The following is a 24,361-nucleotide window of genomic DNA, read 5'->3' as shown; positions in this document are numbered from 1 at the left end:
GGTCCTCAGTGATGTGGGTGGCATGAGCTCAGGGTTGGATGAGAGATGCCCTTCTCTTTGGAAACCCAGCTGCCTGATAACTGTTTCTGTCAGATTTTCCTATTGATAATCTCTTTTTCTTTAAAAGAAACAGTTTTTTCATTTTGCCCAAAAGAGTTTGAAAATGCCTATCTCCTGGGGCCAGTGAGCCAGAGACAGTCTCTTCGTCCAATGCGGCTGAGAAGGCTTCATCTTTGATACTGTAGTTGCCAATGGGAGCATGCCAAGGTTACTTGGCACCCACAGATGGACCACATAGCTGATGCTCTGTGTGCTCCCAGCAGAGTGGCCTTCGGCGTGCTCAGTACTGTGTGGTGATCACTGCTGTCCCCTTTCAGAATACTTCTTCATCTGGACGGCAAAGCCCGTCATAGTCCCTCCTTGAGCTTCTGGTCCCTCTGTCTCCATGATTGATTTCTTGGGTTTATTTCCTGTGACTAGACCCCTCCAGTCTAAAATAGCCTTTTAAGTCTGGCTTTGTTGGGAGCATAATGTATTCAGGCTCCGTGCTGTCCCCTGTACAAACACGTCTTCCTCTTTTGTAACAGGTTGCGTGCCAGTGTGTGGTGGGCATTGCAGGTCCTCTCACCAGTCCTTCCTCCCCTCCTGTCCGTCTGTCAGGAGAGACTTCTGTGGATATCTGTGGACACCTGTTTGTCTGAATGCCACTTCTGCCTTCCCTTGAGTGTGTGTCTGGGAGAATTGCTGGTCAGATGGCATTTAAAGTGTGATTTACACACAGTCATCTGTGACTACTAGTTCCGGGGACGTGGCGACCTCTTCTGGCTAACACAGGAACTGCATGCATATGAGGCACAGGTGTAAAACATTTGCACATGCTGGGTGTAGCAATGCATTACTGTAATCCTAGACAGAGACAAGTGGATCTCTGTGAGTTTGAGACCAGCCTAGTCTACATAGTAAGTTCCAGGCTAGCCAGAACTACAGAGAAAGACAGCCCCCGCCCCCTGCCATTGTAGGACATTTCTGTAATTTCTATTTCCACACATTAGAGCAGGTAAGAACTGCTTATTGCCAATTTCATTTCCTTCCAGATCTAGAAGGGCCTGTATTCTTTACCAAGGGATGCCACAGGGTGTGGTTCCTCTGTCATGGGGAGGCTCTGTCTCTATGCCAGCCCCGATCCTCACCCTGGGTGTGGCTTGACCTGGTCAGGAAAGCTCATTTTGCTTCAGGGAAACCAGGGAGTAGGAGCCAAGGCTGAGCCATCTGGCATCCACTACCCTGTTTCCTGGTGTCTGTGCGTGCTGCTTTCACTGCTCCAGTGGATCCAGGAAGAGTATGCTCTACTGCAGTTACTGTTATGTGCTCAAAGTTAATTGTATAAATTGGGCTAGAGATATAGATCAATACCAATATAGTTGGTAGGATGCTTGTCTAGCACGCATGAGGCCCTGAGTTCCATCCCAAAGCATGATGATATTAACTAAACATGGTAGTGTATGCCTGTAATTCCAGCATTAGGGAGGCAGAGGCAGGATGATCGGAACTAGTGAACCTGAGGCAAGTCTGGGCTTTATGAGATCTCAAGAAAGAAGGGTAGTAAAGAAGGAAGGAAGGAAGGAAGGAAGGAAGGAAGGAAGGAAGGATGAATGAATAGAGTGAGGGACTGGCAAGGAGGCTCAGCAGGTAAGGGTACCTGTTACCAAGCCTGTGAAAGCCTTAGAACCTACCTGATGGAAGGTGAGAACTGGCTCCTGAAGATGGTCCTAACTTCCACACTGACACCATGGCACACGCACATGCTTGCACATACAACAGTGACCGAGAGAAATAGAGAAGACACGAGAGATAATGCTGACCTCTGGTAGATTTCTTTGTTCAGATGATTTTCTTTCTGGCATCATCAGTCCCTTCCCAGCCCCTGATTGGACTGTACTGAGGAATTGCACGGTCCCTAGGTAGGTCACCCGGAGCCCTGCCATCTCTGTTTTGTCATGGAAATATAAGAATGAACTCGGGTCTGGCTGTGGTGGCTCACACTTTTAACCCCAGCATGTGGGAGGCAGAGGTAGGCAGTTCTCTGTGAGTTCAAGGCCAGCCTGGTTTACAGATCAAGTTCCAGGACAGCCAGGGCTACACAGAAAACACTCTAAAAAAACAAAACAACAGAATGAACTCTGTTCTTGTGAGCTGAAGCTGACTGCCCTCTACTGCTCAGCTGACATCACTGAGCCTGAGAGTTCAGCCCTTCCTGCAGTCTCCAGCTGAGATACCCCCAAACAAACAGCTGCCTTTGCTCCTGCCTGGTTCCCACAGCAGCTCTGCTGGTCTCCAAGTCGTCCTGAATGGCTTTAGATAGGAACCCAGCTTTGGTCCTTTGTCTTATTATATTTCCAGGGTGGGCTAGCAACTGATTGATTAGTCTAGTCTCCTGCTGCAGGTGGAAACTGAGGCCCAAGGGTTTCAAGGACTCATGCAAGGACACTGGTCTCCATGGGTAGAGTAGGGAGGGTCCCCAGTGTGGGCACTGGAACTGCACCGTCATCCTGCTGAATTAGCACTTAACGCTTTTGCTGCTGAACTGTAGTGGTTTAGTGTCCCTGCTCAGCCTGCCTTGCAGTGCTGGCTGCCTGCTTTCCTGATGAGCAAGAAGAGGCCAGCCAAGGCTTGCCTGTAATTACCTGGTGTGTTTCATCATCCTGTCCTGAGATCCCTGAGCCTGGGATGTTGCCACTACCGCTGCTGGTCTTTGTGGATCACTAGAGTCCCACTTATCCAGTGACTTTAAAAACAGTAACAGGCCGGGCGGTGGTGGCGCACGCCTTTAATCCCAGCACTCGGGAGGCAGAGGCAGGCGGATCTCTGTGAGTTCGAGACCAGCCTGGTCTAAAAGAGCTAGTTCCAGGACAGGCTCCAAAACCACAGAGAAACCCTGTCTCAAAAAACCAAAAAAAAAAAAAAAAAAAAAAAAAACAGTAACAAACAGACTGGGTCTCAGGCTGGTCTTGAAATGACCATGTAGCTGAGAGTGTTCTTGAACTCCTTATCTTTCTTCTACCTCTTGAGTGCTAGGATTGTCAGTGTGCCTTACCAAGCCTAGTTTATGGGGATCGAACTCAGGGCTTCATGTATGCCAGGTTTGCCCTCCACCAGCTGAGCCACACCCCCAGTCTTAGTGTTTGGTTTAATCAGCATAACCTTTTCCAGAAGAAGACTTGGCTCTTCCGTGTCAGACATTGAAGGAAAGTACTGTGGACCTGTGGGGTTAGGTTTATAACTAGAGGTGCCCAAGAGGACGAACCTGTCCAGGTTGTGGGGCGGCCTGGCCCTTTGAAGTTGTTTTGCGTGCCCACCCCTGCACCTGTAGCAGTCATTGCTATTGGGTCCCAGGAATCCTTCCTAAAGTGCTCATCCTCTGAGCTCCTCTCCGTGGTGCTCCAGGCCCCAGGGCATGCCTCATCAGCTCTTAGGGAGAGGATTCTTTTTGCCTGTTCACAACATCCAACCCCAGGTTAGGGAGGCTGCAGGAGCAGCCTCCACTCCATTGGCCAAGGATGTGGGAAGTGACATTTGTCCTGTAACACCTGGCTTCTCATGGCACCTGGCTAGGTGCTCATGCAGTAGAGGTCCAGGGCAGCTCAAGCCTGAGGCAGGCCCCAGATTGGCTCATGGTACATTCCCTGCCTATTCAGACCCATATGATGTGGGATGCCCTTCTGTATATGTGTTGCCTTTTATTGGTTGAAGAATAAAGCTGTTTCATCCAATACTTAGCAGAGTAAAGCCAGATGGGAAATCCAAATAGAGATATAGAGCGAGTAGGCAGAGTCAGGGAGACACCATGTAGCTGCCAAAGGAGAGAGATGCTGGTAAGCCACAGCCTTGTGATTATATGCACATTAATAAAAATGGGTTAATTTAAGATACAAGAGTTAGCCAGGAATACGCCTAAGCTATTGGCCAAAGAGTGTTGTAACTAATATAGTTTCCTTGTGATTATTCGGGTCTGAGTGGCTGGGAAACTAATGAGCAGTCTCTGTTTATACCATGTATCTCTCAACAAACAGGTGATCAACATGGATGGGACAAAGAGGCGGACCCTGCTAGAGGACAAGCTCCCACATATTTTTGGGTTCACATTGCTGGGGGACTTCATCTACTGGACCGACTGGCAGCGACGCAGTATTGAGAGGGTACACAAGGTCAAGGCCAGCCGGGATGTCATCATTGATCAGTTGCCTGACCTGATGGGACTCAAAGCAGTGAATGTGGCCAAGGTTGTCGGTGAGTGCTGGAAAGCTCTGAGTCATGGCTGGGCTTGGCCAATTGGTACCAGGAGAGGTGGCAGGTTCAGACCTGGGTGTCCATTCTCTAAGGATGGGCAGGACAGGACATGGTGACTGTATCTGGCTAAGGATAATAGAGCAGATAGGTTAGCATGTTGCTCAAGGAAGTACAGACAGTGGTCAAGGATTAGATGGTTGGCCAATATATGTCAGCCCTGGTAAGAACTTCCGTGCCTAAGGCCAACTCTATGTTAGTCCTAGTTCCCGCCCCATGAACACTGGAGACAGAGAAGACCAAGTGAGTAGCAGGCGGTTAAAGCCGGGGCTCTCTGTATCTGTCTTGCCCTGTGGCTGAGCTGGGCTGCCTCTCAAACACACTTTTTACCCAAACGGCAGAATGGTCAAGGAGTTCACTTCACTTAGGAGAACTTTATTTGGCTTGTTGGGCTGGGTTTCTAAGGACTCCAAGTTCAAGTCCATAAGTGCCACTCAGACAGTGACGTCCAGGTGGGGACCAGGGCCTGTTCCACAGAGCAGGGGTCTGTTCCCTCCTGCTGTGGAAATGCACAGGCCGCAGAAGGCCAGGCCCACCTGTGCCTGTGGGGAGGAAGATAGGACTAAAGCAGGCCTCCCTGGGGCCTCTCTACCCCACCCCCCATCTTGATAAAGGGAAGAAGATTCTTTTTTAGCTTAAATTCCTAACACTAAGTTCCTTCCAGCAGCAATTCAGAAACAGAGTGAAGTAACAGGCTGGCCCAAAATAAGTGAGCGTGACACTTGCTGTCTGCTTTGGTAAAAATGCATGCCGTGGCTATCCATGGCAAACCTGAGTTTTATAGGTTGCCGGGGGGCGTCCGTGAGTCAGGGAACATAAGCAGGGTCAGAGCTGAGGAGCTGCAGGCGTGCAGTCATTGGTGTGCACCAGCGCTCCTCAGGGGGCTTGTAGTCAGGCTGGGCCACCCCCTGGGACCGATGCCTGGTGATGGAGGGCCCTGTTGCCTTGTCACTCCAGCTAACCACACGAGGGCGGGCTTCGGCTGCCACCACCCAGGCTTTTTCCCACTTCTCCTTCCATGTCCCCTTTGGGTGGGTGGCAGGATTACAGTCACACACATCTGTGAACTGGGTGCCCCTCTCGTTGGACCAGTCTAGAGCTGTGTATTTGCCTCACAGGAACCAACCCCTGTGCAGATGGCAACGGAGGGTGCAGCCATCTGTGCTTCTACACCCCTCGGGCCACCAAGTGCGGCTGCCCCATCGGCCTGGAGCTGCTGAGTGACATGAAGACGTGCATTGTCCCTGAGGCCTTCCTGGTCTTCACCAGCAGAGCCACCATCCACAGGATCTCTCTGGAGACAAACAACAACGATGTGGCCATCCCTCTCACAGGTGTCAAAGAGGCCTCTGCACTGGACTTTGATGTGTCCAACAACCACATCTACTGGACAGACGTCAGCCTCAAGGTACCTAGTGTGAGGTCACTAACGCCTGCGCTTTCTGAGGGACCTTGCCTGTGAAACAGCTGCTCCATGACTGATTTCTTTAAGAATTACGATATTAGGGTGAGAGAGATGGGCCAGTGGTCGAATGCCTCCTTCTCTTCCCGAGGCTCCAAGCGCAGTTCCCAGCACTCACACCAGGTGGCTCACTAGATCCTGTAGCTCCAGCTCCAGGGCATCTGATACCCTCTTCTGGCCTTTGTGGGTACTCTACACACATGGTGCGCTTAAATGTACTCAGGCATACACAGGTATGCAGAGACTGTTTTAAGGAATTAGGTGCTGAAAGGATGGCTCAGCAGGTAAGAGCACTGCTGCTCTTCCAGAGGATCCAGGTTCAATTTCCAGCACCTTCGTAGTGGTCCGCAACAATGTGTAATTACAGTTCTATGGGATCCAGTGCCCTCCTCTGGCCTCAGCAGGTACTACATGAATATAGCACACAGACATAAATTCAGACAAAACACCCAAACATAATAAAAATAAATCTAAAACCATTTTTCAATTTTAAGACAATTAGAGTATTGAGACTAAGAAAATATTTTAGTGGTCAAAGAGCTTGTAATGCAAACATCAAATGTAAGAACCAGAGTTTCAATTTACTGGTGGGCATGACAGTCTGCCAGAACTCCCAGCCTCTAAAGACAGAGGCAGGGGATCCTTGTTGCAAGCTGTCTAGCTAGACTAGTTGTAGGGCCAGCACTGGGTTCAGTTAAGAGACCTTGTTTCAGTGAGTAAGGTAGAAGAATGATAGAAGACAACGCCCAGCGCCAGGCTCGGGCCTCCCCATCCACATGGGGAGTGTATACATATGGAAACACACACAAGCGCACACACAAAGAAAAAATAATTACAGTATTAAATATAACTCAACGTGGACTGATGAAATATTCGTGCACTTACTTTTGTTTGTTCCTTTGTTTTTGTGTTTTGGGACAATCTTGTTGGGGAGCTCTAGGTAGCCTAGAACTTGCTATATAGACCAGCTGGACTTCAACTCATAGCGATGCACCTGCTTCTGAGTGCTGACATTTAAGTGCTCCTAATAAGCAAATGTGAATGACTGTCTTGGTGGGTCCTGGGGCCTTGCCCAGGGCTTCTGTAGAGTTCTGTGGAAAATACTCGGGGAACTTGGCATTGACCCGTACTCTCCCACAGCCGGTTTGCCTTGCAACTGTTTCCAGTCACCGTGTAGGTGCCATTGTCCTGGATGGTGAGCAGGGGCAGAGACTTGTCTCCTAAATGGGGTCTATGGAACATGCTGACTTTGTGAATGGTTCTCTTGGGATATGGTGATCCCTGTGTATTTAGGATCACCAGGCTGGCTGAGGAATGGTGCTATATCTGTGAGATATGAGAAACCTAAAATGCTACCTGTCCTTTTCTAGTGAAAATTGATCCCTGCTCTAATATATGGCTAACACACTTTGATCACCTTTCCTGGGTAATTCTAGTACTTGGGGTCTGAGGCAAGAGAATTGCTGTGAGTTTGAGATCAGCTTGACTATCCTGTTTCAACAAAAGAGGACTGGGGGAAGGGAAGTGCAGAGAAACAAGGTTGGCTATATCTTTTTTAAAAAAAATATTTATTTTTATTATGTATACACTATCTGGTGTGCATGTATGCCTGCAAGCCAGAAGAGGGCACCAGACCCCATTACAGATGGTTGTGAGCCACCATGTGGTTGCTGGGAATTGAACTCAGGACCTTTGGAAGAACAGGCAATGCTCTTAACCACTGAGCCATCTCTCCAACCCCAAGGTCGGCTACATCTTACGCTACTATTTATTTGCTTGTGGTTATTTACTTATTGTTTTTGATGTTTATTTTTATTTGTGTACCCATGTTATGGACTCTAGTGACCTTGGAGACCAGGAAAGGGTACCAGATCCCTGGAACTGGAGTTACAGGCAGTTATGAGATGCCTGATTTGGGTGCTGGAAACCAAATTTGAGTCCTCTTCAAGAGCAGCAGGAACTTGTGACCACTGAGCTATCTCTCCAGTCCTAATTCTCCTCCTCCTCCTCTTCCTCCTCCTCCTCTTCCCTTACAGATGGTTGAAGGCTATAATGTGGGTGTTGGGAACTGTTTGTTCCTTTGTAAGAGCAACAAGTGCTCTTAACCACCAAGCTAACTCTCCAGCTCTGCCCCTTTCCTAGTTGTTAATAGTTCCCAACGGAGTTTCTTGTTTGAGAAGTTCTTTGCCATATACATACATATATATAAGATTTTATTTTACTTATGTATGTGTTTATCTCTGTGACTGGATGAGCATATGTGTGCCCACAGAGGCCAGAAGAGAGGTCGGATCCCTCTGAAGTAGTTACGAGTCTTAGTAGAGCTGTTTTAGGTACCAGCACCTGAACTCTGGTTCTCATGGTTGAGCAGCAAGTGCTTGTAACCACTGAACTGTCTCTTCAGTTCCAGTCTTTTATATTTTTGTCCGTTCCTAGATTCAAGTATAATTACTGGGTGGAGTGTTTTCAAGACTCAGGATACGTGTAAAATCACACACGGACATGCACAAACATCCAAGTTGCTTTTTCTGCAAAGGTCGTCTTCCTGCATTTCATTCATCTGTCTGGAGACTCTGCTGTCTCCTGGTTGAAGTCTGCAAAAGATGCCGGATCCTAACATGGCTTTTTCCATCCTCCCCCTCCCAGACTATCAGCCGAGCCTTCATGAATGGGAGCTCGGTGGAGCATGTGATCGAGTTTGGCCTTGACTACCCTGAAGGAATGGCCGTGGACTGGATGGGCAAGAACCTCTATTGGGCTGACACAGGGACCAACAGGATTGAGGTGGCCCGGCTGGATGGGCAGTTCCGGCAGGTGCTTGTATGGAAAGACCTTGACAACCCCAGGTCTCTGGCTCTGGATCCTACTAAAGGGTAAGCATTGCTTTTGTTTGTCACATGATCCAGGGCCCTCCCTCTGCATCGAAGTCACTGGCTCCACCTATCACTCTGTGCTGACAGTTATACTGTCTGACATTAGCCTTGAAGATGCCAGCACTGGCAGGGACCCTGCAAGATTGTCTTTCTTATTCTTAGAGGGGAAACAGGCCAGTGTTGAATCTGTTGTCAGTCACTGAACTCTGACTGCTTTCATGGCCTGTCTTAAGTGTCACTTGGGATTTTACACACAGAAACTGACTCAGAGGGAACTAGGAGACAACTCCATTGGTAAAGTATTTGCATGGGGTTCTGAGTTGGATCCCCAGAACTAATGTGAAAAGGCAGGTGCAGCCTGGCTTCTATCACAAACACTGGCAAGCCAGGGACAGGCAGAGTCTCAGGTTTGCTGGCTAGCCAGCGCGGCTAGCCAAATGGGCAAGCTCCAGGCTCAGTGAGAGACCTTGACTCAAAATATGATAGAAGATGATTGAGGAAGACACTCAGTGTTAGCCTGAGTACACATGCAAACACACACACACACACACACATATGTCTCAGAGAAGCTAATGCCCCGTGGCCAGTTAGATCAGGTTGAGCCAACTGATGCCATCTCAGGCCTCCTTTCCAAAATGGTGACCAGACTGCCTCTCAGAGCTGTCCTTGAGGCACTTGGATTTAGGGGTGTTTAGAAATGGTGGCTTACAAGCCCCTGGGCCTTGGCCTAGGATCCCCCACTCCCAAGAGCTAGTTCCACCCTGGAAGCTGAGGCTTGGTGGCCAAGTGCAGTTTCATCCTGGTCCCAGGTGTGTCCCTTTTTAGTGCCAGGCACATATAGAGCATCCATGTGGTCATGAGGAGCAACTGAATCCTGCCCCCTCCTGGAACATATGCTGTTAGCTATAATGGCAGGATGAAGAAAAAGGTCCAGCAAAGGCCAAGAAAATCTTCCAAACCTTAGAATGAGATTGTGAGCCTTCTTCTCAGATGTGCAGGGGAAGAGGAAGAGGGGGACCTCTTCTGTGCTGTGTCAGCCCTAGTCAGTTTTCTCACTGTGTGAAAGAAAGGGCCATCTATCTGAATATGCCCACATCTCTTGATTGACACACGCAGCTGGCTTAGTTAAGATATGTTGCCTGCTTGGACAGTCTTGTCTGATGGCTTCCTCTGCTTGCCCCTAGAGAGAGCCAGAGCTGTGGTACAAGCTCAGCTACATCTGGCTCATTCTTACTTCCTGGGGAGATGTCACTGACCGAATTCCACCAGGGCAGGAGGGTTGAGTCTAGGAGTTGGTGGCTATTCTCTGTCCCAAACCACAACTCACCTGAGCCCTGCCCATCTCCTCTCTCCTGGTACCTTCCAGCTACATCTACTGGACTGAGTGGGGCGGCAAGCCAAGGATCGTGCGAGCCTTCATGGATGGGACCAATTGCATGACACTGGTAGATAAAGTTGGTCGGGCCAATGACCTCACCATTGACTACGCTGACCAGCGACTGTACTGGACTGACCTGGACACGAACATGATCGAGTCTTCCAACATGCTGGGTGAGGGCTGAGTGGCAGGGCTCTGGCTTCCCTTTCCTTACACGTGAGTCTGTACTAGTTTGTGAGCCACTTGGCATTACAAAGGCATGGACACAGCCACAAGCCTTCTCCCCTTTCCTGGGGTATATCTATCTCCGTCTAGCCCTGGTACCCTTGCCGTTGTGTTGGGAAAGGCTTTCTAGGTTCCGAGTCGCAGCCAACACCTGAACTAGGACTGGTATACCACCCTCTACCACGTGGTAGCCCCTTTTTTTAAAAAAATATATATTTATTTACTATGTATACAGTATTCTGTCTGCTTGTATGCCTACAGGCCAGAAGAGGGCGCCATACATCATTACAGATGGTTGTGAGCCACCATGTGGTTGCTGGGAATTGAACCCTGGACCTTTGGAAGAGCCATCTCTCCAACCCCTGTGGTAGCCCTTTTTATTGGTGGGGAAACTGAGCCTGGATAATGTCATAGGACTTGCCTAAAATCACCCAGCAAAAGAACTTTGGAGCTCAGCAGGGCCAGGTCCAGCCAATACCACCCAGTAGTGTAAGCTCCTCCTCTGTGGCCATACACCTTCCTAATCATGATATTCATTTTGAGAACCTGAATATTTTGTACGTTTTTTGCTTTTTAGAAATAATTTTTGGCTGGAATGTAGCTCAGTTAGTAGCTGCTTGCTGAGCATGCTTGAAACCCCTGGGTTCAGTCCCTATCACCTGTACCATATAAACTAGGTATGGTAGTGTAGCCTGTAATCCCAGCTCACGAGGTGCGGGTAGGAGGATCAGAAGGTTAAGGTCATCCTTGGTTACATACTGAATTTGAGTCTAACCTGGGCTACACAAGACCACATGGATGGATGGACAGAGAACTCGCTTTTATTGTTCTCATTGTCAATTTTTTGTTTTGTTTTGAGGCAAGGTTTCTGTGTTGTGTGCCCCTGGCAGCCTTAGAACTAGCTCCATAGACCAGGCTAGCCTCGAACTCACAAGAGATCCATCTGCCTCTCCCTCATAAGTGCTGGGATTAAAAGTGTGTGTCACTACCGCCAGACTGGCAAGAATTGTTTTTGAAGCTAATGTTGCTTTAAGCTATACTACATACAATTTTCTTCTTGTGATGTGACAAACATGTCCTCATATTGCAAACTTATTTTTGTTGGTACAGTTTGTACCATGACTAGAACACATGAGGAGATATGGACTTGCCGCCTACAGGCTGTAAAACGTAGTTGTGTGGGGCTGGACCTACGACTGGTCCGGGGGCTCTGGGAACCTACCTGTAGGCTCCTTCCTTCCTAGAACCTTGTGCTATCCCTCTCTGCTCTGCCAGGCCTGTTCCCTGCCTCTCCCTGGCACGTGGCCTCATGCCTGTCGTGTGCTGTGTGCACCAGTGTGCTGAGCCCCTAGTTAACAGGTAGTTCAGGAAGAGAGATCTGCTCAGTCCTCTCTGTGTTGTTCTACTCTGGGGAGGGCCGGGCTTTCTCTGCAGGATCTCAGGCATGTCCTTTCCCGTTGCTCTGAGTCTCCACAGGAGCATTGTAGCTATGTGACTCTGAGGACCAGGTATAAATGGCCCGTGTGCTCGTTTAAATAAAATGGAGCCAGGTATGCTGATTCATTCCTGGAATCCTAGCAGTTGGCAGGCTGAGGCAAGAGGATCATTGTCAGTGTGAGGCCAGCCCAGGCTACATAGTGAATTCTGGCTGCCTAGGCTACAGCACTGAAACAGTCAGAATAAACAAAGAAACCAAGTTACTCTCTGCTGAAAGCAATTCCGTGAGTGTCCTTTGGCTGATGCATGGGTTTCTCCCTGAAGACGCTGGCAGGGCTTGCAGCTTAGGTGGACAACCAGCCCAATTCATGAAGCTGCTCAGGCTTCCCTGTGTGGCTGAGATTCCTGGAAATCAAGGTTGGCTCGACTCTCCTAGAAGCTCCCTGAGCTCATTGGCCTGACAGCTCTCTTGCTGACCTATGTATTGTGTCCCCACGCAGGTCAGGAGCGCATGGTGATAGCCGATGATCTGCCCTACCCCTTTGGCCTGACACAGTACAGCGATTACATCTACTGGACTGACTGGAACCTGCATAGTATCGAGCGGGCTGACAAGACCAGCGGGCAGAACCGCACCCTCATCCAGGGCCACCTGGACTTCGTCATGGACATCCTGGTGTTCCACTCCTCTCGTCAGGACGGCCTCAATGACTGCGTGCACAGCAATGGCCAGTGTGGGCAGCTGTGCCTTGCCATCCCTGGAGGCCACCGCTGTGGCTGTGCTTCGCACTACACGCTGGACCCCAGCAGCCGTAACTGCAGCCGTAAGTGCCGTGATCCCCACTGCACGCCCCAGGCCTCAGTCCTTTAGAACAACTGGCATAATGGGCAAGGGTAGGAGAGGGCTTCTTGAGTTGGGGTGTCATATGTACCCAGATGGTTGGGCAGGTTGTCCACTGCACAGTCTTCATGGTACTACCTGGTTGGGTACTGCCAGATGGGATGAAGGCAAACCCCTCAGCTGCCTGTTTCTGTGGGGAAGATCTTTGAATGTAGAATTGTTTAGAAGATGGGGGGAGGAGGATCTCAGTGTATTGCTGGCGCTGTCCTGAGTGTTTCTCCTGACGACACACATTTGAGCCTCAAGCTTATAGAGTTGAGTATCCCAGTCCTAGAACCTGGGGCATAGAGATATGTAACAACCTGGTCAAGCATGCACAGCTGAGACAGTTGGAGCCACCAGAATGCCTCCTGAGTCTGCATTCTTGACCTCTTGACCTCTTCCCAGGAGCCTGTTCAGTCCCGTGTTTACAGTCCCAGCCCTGGTAGGGAAAGTGAGTCAGGAGGCCAGAGAGGGACTTCCTCATAGCCCTCTGTGAGCACAGGTGTGTCCTGTCTGCGGGCTTTTTGTGATGTCATATTGGCCTCTACAAAGAACTGGAGACTTCTTAGGTCTCTGTCACCTGGGTCGTCCCCCCCCCCCCCCCCCGTAGTAGCTGTTTTCCCTTCCCTGTTCATTGTGGACCCTGAAGTTTGAAAGGACAGAAAATGTGCCTGACACTGAGCTTGTCTGTCGTGGTCCAGGGCCAGAGCTTGGTCTCCCCAGAATTGTGATTTTTTTTTGTTTATTGTCTTATGTAAATGGGTGTTTCACCTACATGTATGTCTGTGCACCACATGTGTGCTTGGTGCCCAGAGAGTCCAAAAGAGGGCCTTGGATGCTCTGGAACTGGAGTTACAGACAGTTGTGAGCTGCCATGTAGGTGCTGGGAATATAACCCAGGTCCTCTGGAAGAGCATTTCTCCATTATTTTTTGAAGATGAAATCACTATGTAGCTGGCCTGGAATTCGCTATGTAGGCAAGCCTGCCCTCAAACTCATAGAGATTCACCTGCCTCTGCTTCCCTGAGTGCTGTGTGTGCCCATGCCCTGCTGGGGCTGTGCTCTTATAGGGCAGGTAGAGATGCAGAAGCAAGAACTCTTGCTTCCTTGGGTCTTGGGACAGTAGCTCAGATTTCAAGCCACCTCTTTTAGCCCCTGTTCCTGGAGACTTCCTGGCACCTTCCATATATCTGGTGCTATAGTTTCTGAATCTGGGCAGCTAGTCTTGGGCCTCAGGACGTGTGCCCTAGCTGGGTAGGAGAATCCAGCCTACTTTCTGATCTCTCCAAAAGCAGTTTTTTCCCTTCTGGTCACTATATATACCCACAGTCAGACACACACACACACACTCACATGCATGTAATTTTAATAATATAAACAAATGTTAAATTAATCTCTGGAGCTGGGCATGTAGCTCCAGTGCTGACCTACAACACACAGACCCCCGGGTTCAATCTTAGCATGGCATAAAACTAGGTGTGGTGGCACACACCTTTAGTCCCAGTTCCTGAGAGGTAGAGGCAGGAGGATGAGGAGTGCACGACCATTCTCGACTGATTATCAGAGTTCAGGGCTACTCTGTGCTACATGAGACCCCCTCCCCCACCTCCAAAGCATCAGCCTATTCAGAGCCGTACAGACTTGGGATGATAACAGAAACAGCCACAACAGAGAAAGATGGCCCATCACTCGGGCCAGCCCACAGCTCTGTGTCCACTCTTCTCTAAGGGGTTCAGTGGGAACAGGTGCTGGTCTGTAACCACACTGGCTGCTGTACCCCTGGCCCCAGCCTCTCAGCTTCCATTCACTGATGTTCTCTGCTCTGTCTGTCTGTCCAGCACCCTTTGCTTGCTGATGCTCACCGCTTGGTCTGTTTGTCCAGCTTCTCAGCTTGCACTTGCTGATGTTTGGTACTCAGTCTGTCTGTCCTGAGACTTAAGCTTGCAGTGCTTGCTGCTCAGTCTTTTTGTCCAGCCCCTTGCTTGCACTTGCTGATGCTCTCTGCTCAGTCTGTCTGTCCCGCTCCAGCGCCCTCAGCTTGCTGATGCTCGGCGCTCGGTCTGTTTGTCCCACTCCAGCACCCTCCACCTTCTTGCTGTTCAGCCAGAAATTTGCCATCAGCCGGATGATCCCCGATGACCAGCTCAGTCCGGACCTTGTCTTGCCCCTGCATGGGCTGAGGAATGTCAAAGCCATCAGCTACGACCCACTGGACAAGTTCATCTACTGGGTGGATGGGCGCCAGAACATCAAGAGGGCCAAGGACGACGGTACCCAGGCAGGTGCCCCTAAGGGCAGGGTGTGACTTACAGGCTGCTCCCCTTTTCTGGGCAGGGCTCGTGGCAAACAAGAATTTGGACTTTGGTTATGTAATTGTGGGTGTGATCCTGGGCATGCGAAACCCTGGACTGTGGTTAAGAGAAACTGGATTTCCCAGTTGATAAGGGTTGGGGATTGGGTGGTGGTGGGCCAGGCTCTAAGGATCTTCTGTCCAAGGTGATTTTCTGTTGCTCAGGCAGGGCTCACACTACATGCTTCCTTTATTTAAATGGTTCATGCAGTCGGTCCTGGTCTGTGCATCTCTATGTGCACATGTGGGAATGAGACAGCGATGTCAGATGTCATTCCACAGCATCCGTCCACAAGGTGTCTCACCGAGACCTGGGACTCACTGATTAGGCTAGGCCACTGCTGGCAAGCCGCAGAGATCTGCCTGTCTCCACCATGCCCAGCTCTCCTATGTGGGTGCTGCCCCTAGTGCCTGCACGCCAAGTGCTTTTCCAAGCCTCTCTCTTGTGCAGTTAATTCTGTAATGTAATAAACATTGTGCCAGTGCCAAATTACCCAACAGAAACAGTTGGGCTTGTGGGACAAAGAGGGGTAGGCCTGGTACTCAAAAACTTTTTAGTGGGGCTGGAGAGAGGGCTCAGTGGTTAAGAGCACTCGCTGCTCTTCCAGAACACAGAGTTTGATTCCCAGCACCCACATGGCTCACAACTGTATGTAACTCCAGTCGTAGGGGATCCAGTGCCCTCTTCTGACCTCCTTGGGTACCAGGCATGCACATGGTGCACTGATATGTATGCAAGCAAAATACCTATACACATAAAAATGAATAATAATTTTACTCCCCCCTCCCTGAAACTCTATCAGTGATACATAGAAAGCAGGGGGGATTGTAGGAAATGTTGGAGCCCCTTTCCTGGCTCGTCACTCCTATATCTGTGGGTATAGAACATCAGGATTGCAGTATGTGGGCTTTATGAGATGGGAGCAACTTGGGAAGCAGGGCAGGAGGTTCTGGCTGTAGGTGTGGCTGGATGTGGTTTGTAGCATATGAGTGGAGGTGTGTGTCATCCAGTCTTCTTGGAGCCACATGCCCGGACAGGTGTCTACATTCACTCCTCCCGCCTGTGTGTTGTCTATTTGCATGTGTAGGGTGCATGTCTCTGTGCACATGAGTGTGCATGGGAGGATCCTGGTGTCGATGCTGGGAATCCTCTTTCATCGGTCATCCATCCTATTCACTGAGGCAAGGTCTCTCAATCAAACCCATAGTCGTGCTGCTCTGCTTGCTTTGGGGATCCCCCATTTCTGCTTTCTGGGCCTGTCATGCCCACCTTGAACTGCCATGAATTTCTGAGACTCTCGACTCCGGTCCTCATGCATGTGCTGCCAGCTCTTTAACCTTTGAGCCACCTCCTCTACCCTTGGTTTGTATTTTTAAGACAGGTTTTTCTGTATCTCAGGCTGGCCTCAGACTCAGTATGTTTCCTCCTGGGTACTGGGGCTACATTTGTATGCTGCTACACCTGGCTTCTCCATTCTTTTAGCGTTTCACATAAATGAAATTGCGTGTTATCAAATGCTGAGCCTGAATTTTCGTTAGCAGTTTATTATGCTTGTTTGTTTGTTTATTTATTTATTTGTATATGTGTGAGCAAGTCACATGGTTTAAATGTGGAGGTCAGAGGAACTTACAGAAGTCAGCTCTCTCCTTCAACACATGAATCCTGGGTATCAAACTCCAGGGTCAGGCTTAGCAGCAATTGGCTTTACCCACTGAGCCGTTTTGCCAGCCTAGTGCTCCCCCCATTTCTTGGAGACAGGGTGTCTCTCTATAACTCTGGATATCCTGGAACTTGTTTTGTACACCATTCTGGCCTGACTCATAGATACCCTCCTGCCTCTGCCTCTCAACTGCTGGAATAAAAGTTGTGCACCACTACATCCAGTCAGCCTAGTTTTCAAATCTACCAGTCTTCCGCTGTGCTTGACCAGTCCAGGAAGGATACACATCCTGGAGCAGCCAAGCCTGCCTTGGGGCGCCTTTCCCAAGATGCCTTTTACAAAAGCTATAGAAGCCTTCGGCCCCTTACCAATATATGACAACTTGATGCTTCGTGAAGCTAAGAGGAGGAGAGCTTCTCTGGGAACTCCAGAAGTGTAGTTTTGGTTTTTTGCTTGTTTTGTGAGCTGGGCTGTGACTGGAGACTAGTGTCCCTTCTAGATGATGTCTGTTTTAGTCACTTTTCGGTTGCTGTGACTACACACTGATAAGAACAACTTATAGAAGAGAGGGTTGGCTCACAGTTCATAGTACAGTCTGATAGAGCTCAGAAGCCAGGGTGGCGGGGGTTGGTCACATTGTATCCATAATGACTAACCAAAGTGCCGGGTCCCAGTGCTTGGGAGGCAGAGGCAGCTGGACCTCTCTGCGTTGATCTAGACCAGCCAGGACTGCCTTGTGAGATACTGTCTCCAAACAGCAAAGCGGCGACGGCAGAGGGGAATGGATGCTGTGCTTTGCTTTCTTTCCTTTAAAAGCATTTTTTAATAGTTATCTTTTCACTGAGGCAGAGGGAATATGTGTCCCAGCATGCATGGGGGTGGAGTCATAGGACGACCTGGGAGAGTCTGGTCTTGCCTTCTGTATTGTGGGTTCCAGAGAGCAAACTTAGTTCATCAAGTTCACCAGTGACCTCACTGTCTTCTTTTCATATAGCCCAGGCTCCTCTGCAGGGAATGTGCCGCCCATGGTGTGCTTTCCCGCTAGATTAACCCAGTGAGTCCAGGTGGTCTCACAGGTAAATTCTAGATGTCATGAGGTTGAAAATTGAGATCAACTATCATGAGACCTATCTGATAAAAATTCTCACTGGCCTGTCAGGTTATTAAGTCACGATTACAATCCCACCCCTATCTGTGTTTGTGGTGAAAATGAGTGGTTGGCACTTTACCAGGGCTGGGCCAGTGGCTTAGGATTGTCGTCTCTCCGACAGTCATCTTGAGTGCTGATGACCATAGCCTCCTCCCTCCCCACCTGCAAGAAAGTTCCATAGTCCAGATCTCCTGAAAGTCCCTGAGATTCTCAGAACCACCTGCCCCACTCTTCTTGCCTTCCTCAGACACCTTCATATAGGCCCATACCCTCCCTCTGTTTCTCCCTATCCTGTTTTCTTGACTGCCCAGGTACTCCTCTACCTGCACATCTTCCCACCCATCACTTGCTGCATGCCCTTGCCCTGCTTCACCCTTCCCACCCCACCTACCCCAGCACCTGCACTATGCCCTTTGCCTGCCTCCACAACCTGGGTCTCTCCTCCATAGGGTTCAGTGAGAAGAGCCCTCGGTCTCCTCACAACCTGGGTCTCTCCTCCATAGGGTTCAGTGAGAAGAGCCCTCTGGTAGCCTCACAACCTGGGTCTCTCCTCCATAGGGTTCAGTGAGAAGAGTCCTCTGGTATCCTCACAACCTGGGTCTCTCCTCCATAGGGTTCAGTGAGAAGAGCCCTCGGTCTCCTCACAACCTGGGTCTCTCCTCCATAGGGTTCAGTGAGAAGAGCCCTCTGGTATCCTCACAACCTGGGTCTCTCCTCCATAGGGTTCAGTGAGAAGAGCCCTCGGTCTCCATTCCTACTATTCTGGCTACTGAATTAAAAGAACAAAAGTCTGAGCATCCAAAGCCAATAGCTTGAGTCCTAAGCAGTAGGGATGAAGGGAGAGGTTGGGCTTCAGGTCCTGTGTCTGTTTAGTTGAAGCTTGCCAGTGTCCTCTGGTGGATTCTCTTTTGGGTCCTAGAGTCCTAAGTCCTCCAGGAGCTCCTCCTGGTTGTTCTATGCATTTCCTTCCTTCCTCCCTCCCTCCCTCCCTCCCTCCCTCCCTCCCTCCCTCCCTCCCTCCCTCTTTCCTTTTTTTCCTGGCCCTGACTGTCCTGAAACTTACTCTGTAGATCAGGCCTGCCTTGAATTCCTTGATTAAGAGATTCGCTTGCCTCTGCCTCCTGAGCGCTGGGACTAAAGGCATGTGCCACCATTGCCCGGCCGTTCTGTGCATTCTTAAGTGGACATACCATTGAGATCTAAACTGAGGGCCACCAGGATGTCTCAATGGATAAAGGTGCTTGAAACCATGCCTGACAGATGGCCTGAGTTCGAATCCTAGGACCCACATGGTAGAAGGAAAGAACCAACTCTTAAAAGTTGTCCTCTGAGCTCCACATGTGTGCTATGAAATGTGCATGCAACACATACATGCACAAAATCAAATAAATGTTTGTTGTAAAGAGCCAAGTCTGCAGGAAATGCCTCCAATTTGTTGGAATCTTGACTTGGAGGCTGAACTTGGGGCTTCTGTCCCCTGGGTTCCTGTGCACGACAGTGGGGTGCAAGCTTGTCTGCTCCCTCTCGCAGCTCTCCATGCTGACCTCTCCCAGTCAGAGTTTGAGCCCAGACAGACAGCCGCATGATCTCAGCATCGACATCTACAGCCGGACACTGTTCTGGACCTGTGAGGCCACCAACACCATCAATGTCCACCGACTGGATGGGGACGCCATGGGAGTGGTGCTTCGCGGGGACCGTGACAAGCCAAGGGCCATTGCTGTCAATGCTGAGCGAGGGTAGGTGCTCCAGGATGGGCAGGCAGTGGGGTGAGGGCTGCATCCTGCTCAGGCATGTAGTCACTCGCTGGTCCCTCTGGACCTGTGGTATTGGTCTCTTGGGGGCTAGGCAGTGTTTTCAACATTGTACCCAGGATCCCCAGCTGCGTGAGCAGAAGGCGAAGTCTGGATCGGGGTGGAGAACTCTGGGGTTGAGAGTCCTGCTGCGTGGACCTTGTGTCTGTAATTTGTCCACCTTGATCTTTGGGGCTGCATACATTCTGCCCAAGATCCAACTCAAAATATGTCATTCCTGAATCAGTAGCCTACCTGTTGGTCCTCAGAGCGCCTGGTGTGGGAGAGGGCCCTGGGACAGGTGTCCTTGAAGCTTAAGGACAAAGCTGAGCTTGCAGAGCCTCGGGCAGGAGTCTGATGGCCTCTTAAGTCCTGCAGGGCTGACATGTAAAGCAGGTGTTATGTATAGGGCTGCTGATGAGGGCAAGGATGCCAGGGTTCACATCCTGACTCCTGCACTTAACTGCCCCATGGCTGTGTACAAGTGATGCAGCCCCTCAGAGTCTTGGTGGCCATTTCTGTGACCATGAGGAAGATGGTGGTGTCAGTATTTCAGCCTCCAAGTGGAGCCCTAGTTGCTGGAGGACAGCTATCCTGGAGCTGGGGAAGTCCCTTCTGAGGAGATGGGCATGGGGATGCTCCTTGGCAGTGGGGCAGGGGTGTAGACAAGTGTTCTCTGGCTACAGTGTTTATCCACTTACTTCTCAGAGCCCAGAGGTCCACAGTCCAGGTATTGGCAGGGTCCCCTTCCTCTGGTGCCTGCGGGCGTTCCTTGACTTGTCCCATCGTTCCAGACTTCCCCTCTGACCACACTGCCTTTCTATGCGCTCTGGCCGTCATATTTCTCTTCAGCAGCCTCTCACTGGGTTTGGGGCCCACCCTCACACCCAGGGATTTAATTTCATTCCTCATATTTTCAAAGACCCGATTTTCAGAGAAGCTCACACCTTGGTGGCATGAATTTGAGGGACACTATTCCCCCATGAGGTGTGGTTCATCAGCCTCTAGGACCAACTGTGGGAAGCTAGGGCGGCTGATTGGATGGCAGTAGGGCCAGGCTGGGCTGGTGCTATGGATGAGGGGGCAGCGAGAGCTCCCAGCACTGCTCTTTACCCACGGCTTCTATATACTGTTTCTACAGGTACATGTACTTCACCAACATGCAGGACCATGCGGCCAAGATTGAGCGTGCCTCTCTGGATGGCACAGAGCGGGAGGTCCTCTTCACCACAGGCCTCATCCGTCCCGTGGCCCTCGTGGTGGACAATGCCCTGGGAAAACTCTTCTGGGTGGATGCAGACCTGAAGCGCATCGAAAGCTGTGACCTTTCAGGTATGCGTCCTGGATGTCTCCGGTCTTTGAGACCTCTGTGGGCAACCTGCAGGTGTGACCCTCCCAGGAACTCGCAGCTTTTCTTGCTACCAGTAGGGGCAGCAGCTACCACCTTGTCCTGGGCCATCTGAGCCTGGCATTGTGTTGCAGTTCTGTATGTTCATGTGTATTCCTAACACCATGGGGGCCTGGATGTGAGCCCTGGACTATGGAGAAGCAGGAGTCAGTACTTAGGAGGGTGCTGGATCCTTGTAGCTTTTCATCTAATAAAAGCTGTGTGGCTGGGGAGAGGTGACTTGTGGGTAAAGAGCTTGCTGCACAACCTAAGGGCCTGAATTCTGATCCCTAGCGCCCATGTAAAAAGCAGGGACTGTGGCCCATGCCTGGGGTCCCGGTGTTGGGAAGGCAGACACAGGAGGATCCGTTGGACTCTCTGGCCAGCCAGTCTAGCCAAATCAGTTTCAGTAAGAGATCCTGTCTCAAAAAATGATGTGGAGAGCCACCCAGATGATTCGCTGGGTAACGGCTCTTGCCACCAAGCCTGACAACAGGAGTCTGAGCCCCAGGATCCACATGGTGAAGGTGAGAACCGACTCCTCCTACAAGTTGCCCTCTTGTAGCGCATCATGCCTGTCTGTGCCCTGTGCGCTACCATACAGTTCCTAAACTGGGCAAGGGGCTGGAGACACACAGACAGAGACACGGGTTATCCTTGAATCCCCCAAGAATGCCCCCTTTATTGTGTCCAGGGCAGCTTATATAGGGATCCTTAACTGATAGCCACGCCCCAGCCAAACCCACCAGAAACCACTTTCCTGCCATTAGGAACTCCTGAGGGTCTCATGTTCAGAGCAGCTGCAGGCTGTCTTAGAGTAGAGGAAAACAGTTGTTTACAAGAAATTCAGGATCTGGGGGTTCACTGCTCCCAACACCCTCTGACATCTCTAGGTGTGCTGTGGCATGTACCCCCTCCCACATGCAAATAAACGTAATGAAATATAAGATGGCTCTTCTTTCAGAGGACCCGAGTTTAGTTCTCAGCACTGACATGACAGTTCACACACATTTGTAACTCCTGTTCCAGGAGATCCTTTTGACCTCCTTTGGACACTGTAGGCTTCTGGAGCACAGACATACATACAGGCAAAGCACTCATGCATAAAATTGAAAAATAAATGCTTAAAAATACTTTTATAAAGCTGGGTGTAGTGATGCACACCTTTAATCCCAGCAGAGGTAGGTGGATCTCTGTGAGTTTGAGGCCAACCTTGTCTACATGAAGAGCTCCTGGAGAGCAAGGGCCATATAGGGAAGCCCTGTCTCAATCAATCAATACCTTAAAGAAATAAATGAGATGGAGAAATGATTGAGACTCTGGCCTTCACATGCATGCACACACATGTATATACATGTATACATATATTTCCTCCACTCAAATATCTCACACACACACACACACACATTAGTGATGGATGGGCACAGGAAGCACCATGCCAGTGACCATGTGGTATGATCCTGATCCCTAGTGGGAGAAGCCTGCTTCCATGGCATCTGCTCCAGGCCCCAGCTCTGGAGAGGGCAGAAATACCCTAGACTCCCTCATGACCCTCTCTTTACATCTCTAGTCTCCTATGCCTAGTGGGTCTGACTCTTCACTGGGCTGCCACTCATGGAGCCTGTATGCTACCCCTAGGGGCCAACCGCCTTACCCTGGAAGATGCCAACATCGTGCAGCCAGTGGGTCTGACAGTGCTGGGCAGGCACCTCTACTGGATCGATCGCCAGCAGCAGATGATTGAACGTGTGGAGAAGACCACTGGGGACAAGCGGACTAGGGTTCAGGGCCGTGTCACCCACCTGACAGGCATCCATGCTGTGGAGGAAGTCAGCCTGGAGGAGTTCTGTATGTGAGAGGGGACAGCTTTTGTGGTAGGGTCCTCTGGGGGACTGTAACACTGCTTAGGGACTCCTGAATCAGCCCTGATGAAATCAGCTGGGCTGCTGGTGTAAGAGCCACGGTCCCAAGGAGGCCATGGGCTCAGCACTGAAGGCCAGTATGTGTCCAGGTGTCCCCCTCTGCAGTAACTTTTGTTTGCTGCTATACAGAAGTCCCCAAGCTTGTTTTTTGCTGTCTGTCTGTCGGTCTATGATCTTCCTGTCTACCAGTGCCACCCTTTCCATCTGTCCTTCTCTCATATGTCTACATCTATCTGTTTACTTTTAAGACGCAGTCTCTCTAGGTAGCCCAGGTTAGCCTAGAATTCCTGACAGCCTTCCAGCCTCAAGCTCCTGAGTGCTAGCATTCTCTGAGCTGTGTGTGCATGCGTGCGTGCATGCACTCTTGGGCCTGTGATGAAACAGTGCACATTATGGCAATGATTGTGTGATGAAGCAAGGCTACATGCTTCACAGCTGGGAACCAAAACAGAGGGAGAGATGAGTTCCCACTGTCTCCTTTGAAGACACCCCCCAATGATCTGAAGACTCCCCTCCAGGCTCCAGCTCTTTGTTTTGTTTTTTAGTCCTGGGATTTAGACCTGGGATTGAATTCAGGTCTCATGCATGCTGCACAAGTATTCTCCTCTTGAGCTATGTCTCCAGCTCGGTCCCATTCTTTAAAGGGTCTGCTGCCTCAGGTTTCAGAACTAGGACTGCCCCTCCATGCTGCTGGTTCCCCTGCAGCCCTTGTCTGCTCCCTGTCCTCCTGTGTCCCTCCATTGGAATCTCTCCTGCTGGGTGCTAATTCTGCCTCCAGGACTGAGCTTTCACCTTGGCTGTCTCTTTGCTGGGACCATGGGGAACCCCCTGCATTGCATCCCCTGTTCAGGTGTGTTCAACTTTTGACAATGTGATGAAATGTTGTCAGCTATAAAATTCGTGCTTGAAAAAAATCACACAATCAAGTTGCAAAAAAAGCCCTAATTTTTTAAAATTCTATGTATGTATGGTGTATGTAGGGATGGGAGCATGCATGCCATGTAGCGTGTGCAGGTCAGAGAGCACCTCTGTGGAGTTGGAGCGTGTGCAGGTCAGAGAGCAGCTCTGTGGAGTTGGGCCTCTCTTTCATCCCTTCTGTGGGCATCCTAGATACTTTCCCTGCTGCTGTGATAAACACCGTGACCAAAAGCAACCAGGGAAGAAGGGGTGTGTTTGACTGAGAGGTCACAGTCCATCACTGAAGGAAGCCAGGGCAGAATTCAAGGCAGGAACTGAGGCAGAAGCCGTGGAGGAACACTGCTTAATGGCTTGCTCCCATGGCTTGCTTGGCCTGTGTTCTTGCACCATCCAGCACCACCTGCCCAGGCATATTGCCCAGGATGGGCCCTCTTACATCATTCAGTAATCAGGAGAATGTCCCAGAGACGTGCCCACAGGCCCATCTGTTAGAGGCAGTTCCTCAATTGAATTCCCTTCCCTCTTCAAATGACGCTAGTTTTTGTCAAATTGACAAAAGGCTAACCAGCACAGTGGGT

At 50.3% G+C, this 24,361-nt stretch overlaps 1 protein-coding gene across 2 annotated transcripts in view; it reads left to right on the top strand.

The window, feature by feature from the left end:
• Nucleotides 1–24,361, top strand: part of Lrp5 (LDL receptor related protein 5) — a 108,603-nt gene that overhangs the window by 65,877 nt on the left and 18,365 nt on the right. The window contains exons 8-16 of one of the 2 annotated variants that reach the window (XM_075972962.1): nucleotides 4,071–4,287; nucleotides 5,679–5,752; nucleotides 8,453–8,679; nucleotides 10,046–10,230; nucleotides 12,220–12,543; nucleotides 14,681–14,880; nucleotides 19,294–19,502; nucleotides 20,698–20,888; nucleotides 22,582–22,791. In XM_075972962.1, the coding sequence (XP_075829077.1) occupies nucleotides 4,071–4,287; nucleotides 5,679–5,752; nucleotides 8,453–8,679; nucleotides 10,046–10,230; nucleotides 12,220–12,543; nucleotides 14,681–14,880; nucleotides 19,294–19,502; nucleotides 20,698–20,888; nucleotides 22,582–22,791 (1,837 nt within the window). Of the gene's footprint in view, nucleotides 1–4,070; nucleotides 4,288–5,462; nucleotides 5,753–8,452; nucleotides 8,680–10,045; nucleotides 10,231–12,219; nucleotides 12,544–14,680; nucleotides 14,881–19,293; nucleotides 19,503–20,697; nucleotides 20,889–22,581; nucleotides 22,792–24,361 lie in introns of both variants that reach the window. The other variant, XM_075972961.1, reaches the window with a different exon arrangement.

The sequence above is a fragment of the Microtus pennsylvanicus genome, chromosome 5 (genome assembly GCF_037038515.1).
Source record: "Microtus pennsylvanicus isolate mMicPen1 chromosome 5, mMicPen1.hap1, whole genome shotgun sequence".
Classification (NCBI taxonomy): domain Eukaryota; kingdom Metazoa; phylum Chordata; class Mammalia; order Rodentia; family Cricetidae; genus Microtus; species Microtus pennsylvanicus.
This window is presented reverse-complemented; position numbering and strand designations above follow the sequence as displayed.